Source organism: Glycine soja, chromosome 6 (genome assembly GCF_004193775.1).
Source record: "Glycine soja cultivar W05 chromosome 6, ASM419377v2, whole genome shotgun sequence".
NCBI classification, from domain to species: domain Eukaryota; kingdom Viridiplantae; phylum Streptophyta; class Magnoliopsida; order Fabales; family Fabaceae; genus Glycine; species Glycine soja.
In genome coordinates, this window is record NC_041007.1 from 7,052,703 (window position 1) to 7,066,973 (window position 14,271).

General features: G+C 33.0%; 1 protein-coding gene across 2 annotated transcripts; it reads left to right on the forward strand.

Annotated features, from left to right (window-relative positions):
- Window positions 1-268: 268 nt before the first annotated feature.
- On the forward strand, window positions 269-13,532 carry LOC114415198 (protein FAM135B-like). 2 transcript variants are annotated; one of them, XM_028379789.1, is made up of 16 exons: window positions 269-462; window positions 854-1,243; window positions 1,330-1,415; window positions 1,844-1,998; window positions 3,068-3,132; window positions 3,261-3,455; window positions 3,611-3,695; window positions 7,105-7,350; window positions 7,452-7,585; window positions 8,086-8,275; window positions 8,400-8,459; window positions 8,531-8,779; window positions 10,248-10,506; window positions 10,581-10,786; window positions 12,431-12,478; window positions 12,967-13,532. In XM_028379789.1, exons 2-16 carry the CDS (start codon window positions 1,140-1,142, stop codon window positions 13,255-13,257), a joined length of 2,373 nt encoding a protein of 790 aa, XP_028235590.1. In that variant the 5' UTR covers window positions 269-462; window positions 854-1,139; the 3' UTR covers window positions 13,258-13,532. The 2 variants fall into 2 exon arrangements, with proteins under 2 accessions (XP_028235590.1, XP_028235589.1); XM_028379788.1 differs by having other exon boundaries at window positions 270-462; window positions 12,428-12,478.
- The last annotated feature ends 739 nt before the right edge of the window (window positions 13,533-14,271 follow it).

A 14,271-nucleotide genomic window follows, 5' to 3' on the forward strand; every position in this document is an offset into this window, starting at 1 on the left:
AAGTTAAATTTCATAATTGGATTTATTTTATAAATCTCGAAATTTAATTTTTGGAATGTTACAAAATATTTTTCAAAAATTAAATTATGAAATATTTACATATTTTTAAATATACATCCTGAAAAATATTTTTGAGGAATAAAGATATAACAACATTAAGAAAGGTGTGAAAAGAAAGGACCTCGTCAATGAAATAAAGATATAACTTGAATTTGACTCCGCTTTACCGCTTAATAAGATTTGTCATGTCCATCTGAGTTGGATTCAACCAACGTCCATTGCATTGCGAAAAATAGAAAAAAAGGCTACGTGTGTTTTTGGTGATGACAGTGCCGAAGGAAACGATTAACATTCATTTCATTTCACAATCGAAACGCATCATTTTCATTTTTCGTTTCAGTGATCGTAACATAAAGAACCGTCACAAATCCACACAACAACATGATGAACAATTGGAGATAGGTTCAGTCCTCCATTCATCCAATTTCATTCCAAACATCATTGTTAATACCCATATTGTGCGGCAATTACGAACCCTAGAATATGATTCCCTTTCCCTTTCAGATCTTTGTTTTCTCTCCCTTTCCTTTTTTGTTGATTGCCATGTCATTGTCGAGGGGATACGTGATTAATTTCACTGTTCTGTATTGCTGCGCTGCACTGTTAGTTGTTGGCGCTATTTCTTTTCATTTTTCCAGCTTCACGTCATAATTGCGAAATTTCTTTTCGCCTGCTACTGTGTCATTGTTTACCGCATATTAATGATCAAATCCCATTTTTGTCCTTTTGATTAATCATGGTTAATCATATAATAAATTTAAAATTACTCTAATCTAATCATATGTACTTGCAGGTTTAGTTTCAATAGCCTGCTCCTGCTTGTTCCATGAAATGTGCATATCAACGGATGAGTTTTGTTGGTAAATAATTAGGGGGTGTTTGAGATGTGTCAATGTTTGAAAGGGGCACCAGAATTTGCTAATTGCTGCTAACCATGATTGGTAATATTACCTAAAAGGGAGAGATGTGTGTGCTGGTTATTGTTATTGTGGTATACGCATGATGCAGCAGCAACTAGGGGAGGATGTTTTGTTGGTCTGAAACATTGAAGCTGGCCGGTAGAGAGTTTACCTGATGTAATGCCACGCTCTGCGAAGGTCAAGTCGGTGGCAACATTGGAAACTGTACGGGAGATTGGTGTCTATATTCAGAGGTTTCACAATCTTGACCTTTTTAAGCAGGGGTATATTGTATATACATTCATTTTTTTACCTTTTTTTTATCTGCATTTCTAACCTGATAAACTGATGTATGTGTTGTTTCATATAGATGGTATCGGATTAAGATTACTGTGAGATGGGAGGACAGTGAAAATATGTCTTTCGGAATTCCAGCTAGTGTTGTTCAATATGAAGGTAACTTATCAAAATTATGCTCTGGTGGGGTTGTGCGAGTAAACTCGGTGGGTTATATGTTATACCCTACCCAGGATTCATGATCTGTTTTGCATATGGAGAATATACTTCTCAACACCATATTTTTATTATAGTTTCCAAATTATTTAACCCACAGTTGAGTGGTGTCCTAAAACACACGGTTTTAGTCTAATTATGCCTCTATTTCCTCTTCTTTAACACACACACACACACCATATATATATATATATATATATATATATATATATATATATATATATATATATATATATATATATATATATATATATATATATATATATATATATATATTTCGGATATAACATTTTCTTAAAATGAAAACTATAAGAGAAAAAATTTCTTATATGCAAAAGTGATACTGAGGTAGAAAATCTTGGGTTCTGCAGCTCCTGATATGGATCCTAGCAGTATATATGGTGTATGGAGGATCGATGATACGGATAATAGTTTCTCAACACAGTCTTTTCGGATAAAATACGCTAGGCAGGATGTTCATTTGTATATGATGATCGTGTTCAACTTATCCTGTAGTGAATTTGTGGTAATGTCAATCTGTCATTTCTTTTCTTTCCATGTGTAATAAAGTGATAGGGCATCTTGTGGGAATCAAATTGTATCTTGGGTAGCAGGTATCTGTTATTAAGGTTCCCTAGGTCATACCATGTTGGTTGGCATATCAATTGTGTTATAAATTAGTTTATACACATGCTAGCACATTGTGTGACTGCATACACGTGTATGTATTGATGTAGACAACATTTGAGCCACAACCCAAGACATATTTATTATGAATTAGTTCTCTTGGATTTTGGGAATGGGCCTAACTCAACCCTACAAAGCCGACTTGTAAGGTTATATACTTTATTTTAACTTTATCACTAGTCGATGTGAGATCTCCAACTCAAGCCAAGTATATCTCGTCCATGAAGTTTGCAAAATTGGATATCTGCAATAGTAGATGGGCCGATAGGATCAACAACAATTGCTAAGATAGACTATGATACCATCTTAGATTTTGGGTTTGGGTCTAACTCAATCCCACTAAGCTAGTTTGCAAGGTTGAGTTAGGCCCAAGTCCAAATTCTAAGAAGTTCATTCAAGGATTAATCATAATATTAGTCAGGTTTAGTCAGGTTAAGATATTAGGGTTATTAGCCTTAAAATATTGGTTGTTGTTTAAGGGTTAAGATATTATGGTTATTAGCCTTATTGCTAATGAGTTTGGACCTTTATTGACCTAAATATGAGTATAAGTAGAAGCATTGAGTTAGGATATTGTAACACATTACATCTACTGAATTGTATGCTTTCTATTGGTACTTGTTGTTAGGGAAATGAATATGGAACTAATTGGCTGGGACTTGAGTATCAGATTGAGGTTTACATGTGCTTATTTTTCACATGTGTACTGAGAAGTATTGGAAAAAGAAAATACACAGTTAATTTGCATCTGTGGCTAAAGGGGAGGGACCTAAAACAACCAACATTAAGGATTAATCAACCTTTTATGAGAAACTAAGTAGCTTAGCACTTACAGTATTCATAGCTCCCTTTTCTCTAGTTCAATATCCTTATCAAGTTGACCTGCTTTATGTGGCTCATATTTGCAGGATTTAGCTACAACTGCTGTTATTTTAAAATTTGAGCTTAGATATGCTCCCGCAACTGAGGTTGGGTGAGTCACAAAAATAGTGTATTCATTGGCCTATTATATGATCCAGACAAATGCTTGCTTCCTTTTTCATTGCTATCTACTAGATGAAATTGACATGTTGATTGTTGATTGGAGTATATCATTTACAGTGCCGACATGCAAGCTTCTCCGGATGATTCCCCTGCAGCTATCCATGAATTCCGAATTCCTCCTAAAGCTCTTATAGGATTGCATTCTTATTGTCCTGTCCATTTTGATGCTTTACATGCAGTGCTTGTTGATGTAAGTATACATGTCACTCTACTGAAAGCTGCCTCTTACTCATCTGCTTTGGAGTTGCCCAGGTTTGTCAGATGGTCTTATTTCCAGTTTGAATCTGCTAGACTTTGATTTTAGCATTATTTGTCCATTCAGAAGTTTATTTTAGAGCAGCTTTGATTGCTATTTTTTTATGCATCCTTGATTACATAGAGTAACCTGTTCATTTGATCCATTTCAGCAACTCTGCCAACAGTGAAGTCATTATTAATAAAAGTTCTGTTTCAAAAAAAAATATTGATAAAAGTTGCAACACATTGAATCAAGTATGTTCTAAAACATTGGATGTTTCTTTTTGATAATCACCATTGAAGTGTTGATCAAGTTGATTTCGTGCAAATTATTTATTGCAAGCATTTCCTTGCGTTCTTTCATGCTTGTGCTCTTTGCTTGATTTATATCTATCTAGGAAGCATGGATTCAGATATGAACTCTGTTATGACATTGGTCTGATACATGAACATAACAAATTTCTAAAATTTATAGGACATGACATGGATGAGATACAACATATATAAAATAAATACAATATCAACATAAAAACACATCCTGAATTATAATAAATACATCAATACTTCGAAAGTTAGCTTCAGTTTACAATAAAACATATATAATCGCTGTGGTATTTTTCTACAAAAGTTGAAAAACTAAAATTTATAGGACATGATATACAACATATATAAAATAAATACAATATCAACATAAAAACACATCCTGAATTATAATAAGTACATCAATACTTTAACCTTGTGTTTGAATCAGGAATTTTAAAATTTTAGGGAATTTGAATTGCTTTGATTTTAATTTCCTTCATTTTTCAAATGTTTTGTTTGGATAAATCAATTCAAATTTCTTCACTTTTAAACTCTTTGTTTGGATAAGGCAATTCAATTTTCTCCATATGCAAAATTTTAATTTTATATTTTAAATAGATGAAATTTCAATATTAAACTTTATAGAAAACAAACACAATCTAATTTTCAAATATTAACTAAAAATATTTTTCAATTTTTAATAATTTAAAAATACAAATTATTGATAATTTTAACTAGGGTTGTTTTACCTGACTACAACTGGGATATTTTTCAACCGACATCAGCCAAGGCTATTTTTCGATTGATATCAAATAGGGTTTATTTTGTCAAAGTATGTCGGGAATATTTGTCAATTGATGTTAGTCGAGACTATTTTTTGGCTAGCATTGATTGAGTCTATTTTTCTGCCGATGTTGGCTAGGTTTTTTTACCAATGTTGCCTAGGGTTTGTTTGACCGACACCGGCTAAGGCCTTTTCGAATGACATTGACCAAGGCTATTTTTAGCCAACGTCTGCTTGGGATTTTTTGGTCGATGTCTTTTGGGGATTTTTCAGTCGATAAATAGCCCTTACTAACCAACATCGGCCTTAAAAACCCTAGCAGGCGTTGACAAAAAAACTCTACCCAATATCGGCTAAAAAATAACTTAGTCGATGTCGACTAATAAAACTTATCCGACCTCGGCTGAAAAACATCATTGGTCAATGTTGGCCGAAAAATCCCTAGTCTAAGTTAGCAAAAAATAGCCATAATCAATGTCGGACAAAAAACTCTAGCCAACATCGGCTATAAAATAGTCTTGGCTGATGTTGACTAAAAAATAGCTTTGACCGATGTCGATCCAAACAACTCTAGTGGATGTCGACTGAAAGAACCTAGTCGATGTCGACTAAAAATAGTCATGCCTGATATCGGTCAAAAATACCTAGTTGGTGTTAGTAGAAAAAACCTTAGCTAATGTGGTTAAGAAATAGCTATGACTGATGTTAGTAGAAAACCTTAGTCGATGTCAGCAAAAAAAATCCTAATCGACGTTGGCTAAGAAAATCTTGTTGACATCAATCAAAACACCCTAACGAATGTTGGTTAAAAAATAGTTTTGACTGATGTTGGATGGAAAAACCTAGCTGACATGGACTGAAAAATCCAAGCAGGTATCTACTCAAAAGTTAGTCATGACCGATGTTAGTAGAAAAAATCTAGCCAATGTCAGTAAAAAAAATCATTAGTCAACATCAACTAAAAAAATCTGGATGACAACAGCCAAAAAATATCCTTGGCCGACGTTAGTAAAAAAAATTCTTATGACTGACATCAGTGAGAAAATAACCCTAACCAACATCATCTAAAAAAAATCTTAGCTGATATCAGCAAAAATAGCTCTGATTGACATCATACAAAAAATTCTGACCGAAAAAACCTCGGCCAACGTCAGTGAAAAACAACTTATGTCGATGTCGGTCATAAAAACTTTGGTCACCCATAATTGCAAGTGTTGAGCAAGAAAGAATTGCGAGCAAGAATGTGAGTTAGAGTTAGCATCTCCAAAAAAGAATTTCAAATTCTTTATTTTTTGAGAGAATTTAAAATCTCACTGTTTTAGTCAATCAAAATGATTCATAAAAATACTAAAAATTAAATCTCCTTTCAAATATTCTATCCAAACAAACTATTTTATCATAAATCCTTTTAAATTCCTTGAAAAAATGAATTTCCCTGTTGAATTGCTTCATCCAAACACACTATAAAAGTTATCTTCACTTTACAATAAAACATATATAATCGCTGTGGTATTCTTCTTGTATTGATACAAAAGTTGAAGAACTAATTTAAAGATGTAAGCAAGAAGTATCCCAAAGAATTTGAGAAGTATCCAAACAATACAGTATTGGATACCAGCACCGCGACCACTTTTAAGTATCCAAACAATACAAATTGGCTAGTATGATGACTTAACTGCCCTCAATTTTACAGTCAAAAAAGGGAGACAGTTCTTATGCGCATGTATTCACCTATGAACTATTCCTTTTTTCTTTTTTTTTTGGTAGAAGCACATGCACATATTTCTTTGTAAGTGAATTTTGTTTTTTGTTTTGTACTTAATTCTATCTTTTCTAGGTCATACTCAAAGTGTACCATGCAATGACAACATCTTAACAATAATTTTCTCTTAAATACAATCTATTATGATTGATATTTTGGTTTAACGGAGAGTAAATTTCATATAAACTAATTTTATGCCCTAAAAACAGGATTGGAGAATGGAGACTAGCCCGTAACACCATAAACAAAATCTGGAAGCCCTAAAAATGAAAATTTCATATTAGATAGACTCCAAGAGATGTCAACCTTAGGAATGGCCAATCCCACCCAATACCTCTTTCTCTAACTGAATCTTCCATACACCTCTCCCCCGCTGCCACATGTCTAGGCAATTATCAAAATTTATCCTGTGCAAATTCTTCCACCACATCTCTTGCCCAAGCGAGTCATTAATCCACTGTATTTTCCTTTATTTATTTTCCGATAGACTTCTTTTAAGTTTTCCTTAGAAGGAATGAAGTACTGGATATCAGAGACCATGATATGCATTTACTTCTTTACACCATCAACTGGCAAATAAGATTTTGAGGTTTTACACCTTCAGATACTTAGTAAAAAGAATTGCACCTGCTCTGGAAATGAGGTTAAAATGATTTACCTACATAAGTAATGGTAACTTCAATGTTTGCATTTGTAGTTTAGTAATCAAAGATGATGCAGATTGTTATTCTTTTTTAAAACTATATCCTATTGTGTTTTCTATCTTCGGACATTCTTTTTCAAGCATTAACTGAATGTTTTGTGTGGCTGATCAGGGCTTTGGTGGAGTTACTTCTCTAGATATGAAAAATGTCTTGCTTGTTAAAGCATTATTAACTTCTCGTGATATATTGCTTGAAGAACTACAAAAAACCAGCAAAGCAATTAATGAATCTTTAGATATTTCAGAGTTTGTGTCAATAATGAGTAATACGAAGTTATTAAATTTTGTGCTGCGAGCAAATCAATTTGCAATAAATGTTGAAGTTGTCGGACAAGGCAAGCCACAAAATGGTCTTAAGGTCTTGGCTTTTATTTCATTCTATAGGAATACTTTTTTGTTTTGCATTTATATTGTTTTTGAGATTCTTCTTTTTTAATTCTTTGTTGTCCTCCTGTACAGGCAGGAAATGAAGCTCTGGATTTTCTGGATGTTGAAAAACTCCATTCCCTGTCTCAGAATGAACTGTTGGACTGTTTTCATTCATTAGGAGATCAATTGTTATATTTATGGAAAATATTTTTAAAGTTCCATAGGTTTGCTTCTTATCCTGTGTCATGAGATTCATTACAATTCGACAAAGATGTGTGATTTTTTTTTTAAATTCTGCATTTGAATCTGATTCATGTTTTAAATTTATTTTTCATTTTTCCAACTTAATTTTAACAACTTTGATACAGTTTTAATCGTAGCTTGATTAATGGGTGTAGTTTTTGTTTTTCTTTTTTCTTACTGCCTTTCAACTAGCATGGGTCTATAACTTGGTTTTGAGACTATTATTAAGTAGATGAAACAATTTGAGGAAGTTGCTAAATGATTCTATGGCTGGTTTCAGAAGATAATACCACATGAATACTTTGAAAATTTAATCTGCATTCAAGATTGCACACGCTGAAATTAATATAACATGAGATTGATCCAATTTAGTGCCTGAGAATTAGAAGTTGTGGTCTTTGCATGGCTCATACTCAAATGTGTATCATCGTTAAACTTTATCTTAACCTTGTTTAATAAGCAAATATTTACATCTTCCTAGGGATAACAAAACAAAGATTTTAGGATTTTTATGTGATTCATGGGCGAAGGACCGGAAAGCTGAATGGTCAATATGGATGTTATATTCTAAGGTAGAGATGCCTCATCATTACATAAACAGTAAGAGTGAAGAGTCTTCCCATCGCGGTGTACACAGACGAGTTTCCAGTTTGTGGAAGTTACCTGATGATGTAAGTGCTTGTGTGTTCCTTCATATTCTCATTATCACCCAAGTCGCTTTGAGAAAAGGAAAATGGGGAAAATAAACAAGTTTTGATGCAATAGACTTACATTTTTTTCTGATTAATCATACAGCCTCTTCAGACAGCGACTACACGTGCTGAACTTCATCGAAGGAGCATTGAACAAATGCGGGTAATCTATCAACTTGAATATGTGACATTTACATATGGCCTATTAACAAAATATTGATCACTGCTTTGCAGATTAACAACCGCTCAGTTCAAGACATGCAGATATTTGGAGATCTCTTGCATACTCCAATTGTGATTGTTGAACATGTGATGAATGTACCCCGTCATTGTCCAAGTGCAAATTCATTACTGAAACATATTGGGAGTATAGATTCAGATGGCTTACCAATTGGCCTCAGCTCTGATACTATAGGCAAGAAATTTGCACCACAAAGTAATGCTCGTGTGTTGAAGATTGTTGTCTTTGTGCATGGGTTTCAGGCATGTCTCGTGGATTTTATTGCAAAAACTATACCTTTTTTTTTATGTAGGATTTGAGCTTGTTAGTTTTATCCACCTATTTTTAGAAAGTCGGTGTCAAGTCATAATATACCATTGAACTCTTTGTAGCATTGTCAAAATGGACTATCCTGGCCTAAATCATCAAACAAGGCTAAATAGGACCAGGTAGGGTTTGCGTAACTTTTAATTTAGCTCACAAACCCAAAACCCTATTTGGGTTTAAAATAGTTGGTTTAACAATAAAAAAATTCAGAAAAAGATCCTTGAATCAGATCAGACCCTGGGTTAAACAAAGTGAAAATCGTAATTCATTAGAAACATGAAGTTAAATAGGCCTGTCCCGTTATCTGATTTGGTTTTGTAGGCCATTACCAGGTAAAGTTGACCTTCATTGACTTACGAACTATTTGTCAAGATTGGTATACTAAAGAATGGTTGCATCAGTAGCATTAATATTATTAGAAAATATTTAAGATATATTTGATTGTGTTTGATTATTTTCTGGACATACTAATATTTTTAATTTTAATATATTATAATTTTGTCATTGTGTTGACTTTCTCTTGTCTTCTTATTGACAACAAATGGTCTGTAGTTTCTTCTCTTCTTTTCTGTTTAGCTGTTTGGATCTGTCATAGGATTCAGATGAAGGTTGTTGAGTTCTATACTGAATTGAAGGTTTTGTGATTCAGCCTGCCTATGTTCTTTGGCTAGATAAGCAGTGTTCTTTGTCATATGTTTGTGGATTTACTACTTGAGGGGGTTAGAAACATTTCAAGATATATGTTTGGATTATCTTAGAATATCTTTCTTGACCCGTTTTCTTATTTTAACAGGCTTTGTTTTATTGTTAGTGGGCCAGGGCCTGGGCTTGTCTATTAGTACTAGTACTTGATCTAATTAGTGTAGTTATAGTAATATAGGGAAGGGTATTAATTGATAAAGTAAACTCTGTTCAACACGATCAAGTTTATCAGATATCTAGTATACGACATTAACTTTAAAAACCTAAAGTACAGAATTATTTAAGAGGATGGGTAAATCTTGGTTTTCTTCTGATGATTGAATTAAAGTAACTTTTTCAATAATAATAAAAGAAAGAGTTAAAATAAATACGTGTTATGTTACCCTTACTTTATCTCTCGAACATTTACTGAAAATAGAAGGATGCCAGTTTTTGTGGCACAGTTGAGCTGACATAAACTGAGACCAGATAGAACAATGCTATGCTGTTTGCAAATGATTGATTTGCTTACTCTCCTATGTTAAAAAATGGTAAAATTGATAACATAGGATGCATATCATAGACATAACATGTATATCACTCTCGTTTGAGAACTGCATTGAGAATGCTGACCAATATTGATTGACTAAATCTATATTTTTGTTCAGTATCTGGTTATAAAGTAGATTCAATGCTTATTCTTTGTCACTTAAAATGTTTTAGGGGCATCATCTAGATCTACGACTTGTCCGGAATCAATGGCTTTTGATAGATCCCAAAGTAGATTTTCTGATGTCAGAGGCTAATGAAGATAAAACATTTGGAGACTTCAGAGAGATGGGACATAGGCTAGCTAAGGAAGTTATTGCTTTTCTTAAAAGCAAAATGGACAAAGCATCAAGATATGGGAGTCTGGGAGATATTAGGCTAAGTTTTGTTGGACATTCTATTGGTAATCTCATTATAAGAACAGCGATAGCAGGTAGGTCATAATTGTAGAAGCAATGCTGTTCATCAGTTTGACATTTGGTGCTAAGTCTTGTCCTGTGTTTGCAGATAGCATAATGGAGCCATTTCTATGTCACCTATATACATATGTTTCAGTATCTGGTCCACACTTAGGGTATCTTTATAGTTCAAACTCGTTGTTTAATTCTGGATTGTGGTTTCTGAAGAAGCTAAAAGGCACACAGTGCATTCATCAACTCACTTTCACAGATGATCCAGATTTCCAAAATACATTTCTCTATAAACTGTGTAAGGTAGGGATTGTGTCCTACAATGGTTGAATAAAATGAGACAGACATGAACTATTAGTCTTGCTTGCTTGAATAACCTATTGTGGGATGTACTTTTTACCAATCATACTATCATATTATAAGCACTTGTTATTATTGGGAAAAACCCAAGTCCCACATCGATTAGAGATGGTGTCAAAATAGAGTATATAGAGGACAACTTTCACCTTATGAACTAGTTTTTCAGGTTGAGTTAGGTTCAAACACACAAATTATAAGATGATATTTGAGCCTATCCTAACAATTGTTGTTGGTCCTATTATGCCACCCGCTAGTAGGCCATTATCAAACCATCTGCAAATGTCTAGTCTTGCAAACTTCATGTTCGAGATGTTCAGTCATCAGCAAGAGGTAGTGTGTGTTGGAGATCCCACAACTAGTGATATGACCATATTGAAGTATATAAATGGGAGACAACCCTCACCTTACAAGCTGATTTTGTAAATCTTGAGATGATACCAGAGCTTAACTTTCATTTCTTTTCCCTCTGTAGTTGTGGCAATCTTCAATTCTTCACCCTTCCTAATCGTAAGCTTCTTCAATTCTTCTGTTGTCATGGTTGGAAACTTCTTCCATTCTCCTTTGGTGATCTTTTGTGTTTCCATCTTGGATGATTTTGTTTCTAAAGAAATGGTCGAAAACTTCTCAAATTTCCCATTCACCCAATTTCTTATTTTCTGTCTCTTTGGTTCTCTTGCAACAACAAAGCAATGGAAAAAGAAACAAAATCATCCATGACAAACGCAAAAGATCACCAAAGGAGAATCAAAGAATGTTCTGCGGCAACAGAAGAAGAATTGAAGAAGCTTACGATCAAAAAGGAGAAGAATGCTGCAACTACAGAGGGAAAAGAAGGTTAAGCTCTGATCCCATCTTAGGTCCCACATTGACTATAGATATGATTTAAAAAAAGTTTATAAAGGTTGGACAGTCCTCATCTTACAAGTTGGTTTTGTAAGGTTGAGTTAGGTCCAAATCCAAAATTCCAAGTGTTATTTTGATTCGGCATTCCAATTTTGATATCAAATTGGAGTTACTGAATATTATCTACATTTTCTTGTAAAGTTTCTTTGTTTTTGAAAATAATAACTCATAAGTAATGTTGATGTTATTTTTAAACTCTGGCATGCATGATTTCCGTTTTGAATTCTTTGAAGCCAAGTGGTGCTTTATGGAGAAATGCATTATATAAAATGTCATCAATGGTATAATATTTGGTTTATTTTATTCCATCTTTTCCATTTCCATGTGAATGCCCTTTTCTTTTAGGGGAAAACGAATGAATAGGACCCCTCAAATTTCAATTTGTCATCCAGGCCTGTATGTTTGACAAATGTTTCAATGGTTACTTTGTGCAAGTGCATATTGCCTATTTTTGGTATGAACAGTTAAACTAAAAGTTAATGGAAAGGAAAATGCAAGGACAAGGATGGTAGTGAAAATGAAATGGATGATAAAAAATTATCAGAATCGATAAGTTTTCACAAAGTTACGGGAAGTTAATTCCTAAAGTTGAAAACTGCACGAATCATTTATATATCATATGGAATTATTTATTTTGATGAGGTTCTAATAGAGTTCTTTCCTCCCCTCTCCTTTTTTCAGCAGAAGACCTTGGAACATTTTAGGAATATTATTCTGCTATCTTCCCCTCAGGTATTGCCTTCTCTTCTTGTTTCTTAAAATCATTTTTAGGAATGTTATCTACTGTCATTCTTATCAGCTGTTGGGTTTTATACGTTAGCATCATCATGGGTTTAATACGAGTCTGTGTAAAGTTGGTCCTTATTTGTGGATCTTAAAACATATTAATTTGCATGCAAAGAGTGCTCTTCTGTTACATAATGAAGTGAATTCTACAGTCTTGTGTTTTTTGTGGATCTAAATCCAAACTGCATGAAAACAAGCTTCTGAAGTTTTTTCGTTAGCATTACATTATGCTGACAGATGAACTTGATTCTCTTAATAAGTACTAAGATATTAAAGCATGGGGGCAGAGTATGGTAATGCATTATTCTGTGGAGGAAGTGAAATTTCCTTCCCTTTTAACCTTTTCCCATGTTTTTCATTGCCTCAAATTCTCTTTACATTTGCTTTTAATTAAATCTTCTTGGTTTGGTGTTAACTAATATGACATTTTTCAGGATGGTTATGTGCCTTACCATTCTGCTAGAATTGAATCATGCCAGGCTGCTTCACGTGACACTTCAAAGAAGGGTAAGCTGTTCCTAGAGATGTTGAATGCTTGTTTGGACCAAATCCGCGCCAACTCCATGCAACGTGGAGTCTTCATGCGCTGTGATGTCAACTTTGATGCATCTACCCAAGGCAAGAATCTGGACTCTATAATAGGTCGGGCTGCACATATTGAATTTCTGGATTCTGACATTTTCGCAAGGTTTATAATGTGGTCATTCCCAGATCTTTTTCGATAGCATTTGTGATTTTCCTTCTCTGCATTCAGTTCTAAAGCCTTCAGGCATAACCTCTCACCCTTCAGAGATCAAGAGTGCTCAGATTTCTGTGACAGGATGTTCAAAGAAAAGGTTAACACTTAGCAGGTGCATGTTGATGTCTGAGTTGTATATTTACTTGCCTTCAACACGTTTTTTTCAAACACAGTTGTACATGTGTGCGTTTTAGGAAGAGCCAATGACAGAGCGATGTAATTATTTGGTTAGATTTATCAATATATATTTGATTAAGAATATTTTATGAGGAACTAAAAAAACTTTTTAAAAATTAAAAAATATATTTATAATCTATAATCTATCCTGGGCCGGATCCAGGAATGCATCAAAGAGGGGTTGATTTTTTTTACTTTAATTATTTAAATATCTAACCTCTAACCAATAAATATTTAATAATCAATGGCTTTTACTAAATTATTTACTAATTTTATAGGTAAAACTAAAATTATTTTTTTATTCAAATGATATAGGAAAGAAAATTCATACTAATTTTTTGTTGTAAGTTTTGAAAAACTTTTTGATCACACAATCACACTAACAATCAAACAGATAATCATTTCACTATCAAAAAGAAAAACAAACTCATTAGATATAATAATAACTAGGATAAAATAAGTTTTTAGACACATATTTTTTATGAATCTTATTTTTAGTTTTCAAACTCTCATTTTGTGTAATTAGTTCCTGAAATTTATAAAAAAAAAAATGATTTTAGTTGCTGGACTTATTTAATTTTTATATTTTTTTTCTACTTGGTTGTGATGATGGACTACAAATATATTATTTTTTTATATATAAAATTGAGGGACTAAATTATTAAATATGAAAGATTGAGAACTAAACAAAAGATTCGATGTAAATATATAAACTTAAAACATGTTTTATCCTAATAATTAAAATTCATCAAATTTTATAACAATTATATATAAATATGTTTATAATATAATCTTAATAATTAGATATATAAATAGATAAATG

Coding starts and splice junctions, on each gene's coding strand:
- LOC114415198 (XM_028379788.1), top strand. CDS start 1,140: ATGCCACGCTCTGCGAAGGTCAAGTCGGTGGCAACATTGGAAACTGTA. Junction 7,586..8,085: donor ATATTTTTAAAGTTCCATAG/GTTTGCTTCTTA, acceptor ACATCTTCCTAG/GGATAACAAAACAAAGATTT. Junction 8,780..10,247: donor TCTTTGTGCATGGGTTTCAG/GCATGTCTCGTG, acceptor AAAATGTTTTAG/GGGCATCATCTAGATCTACG.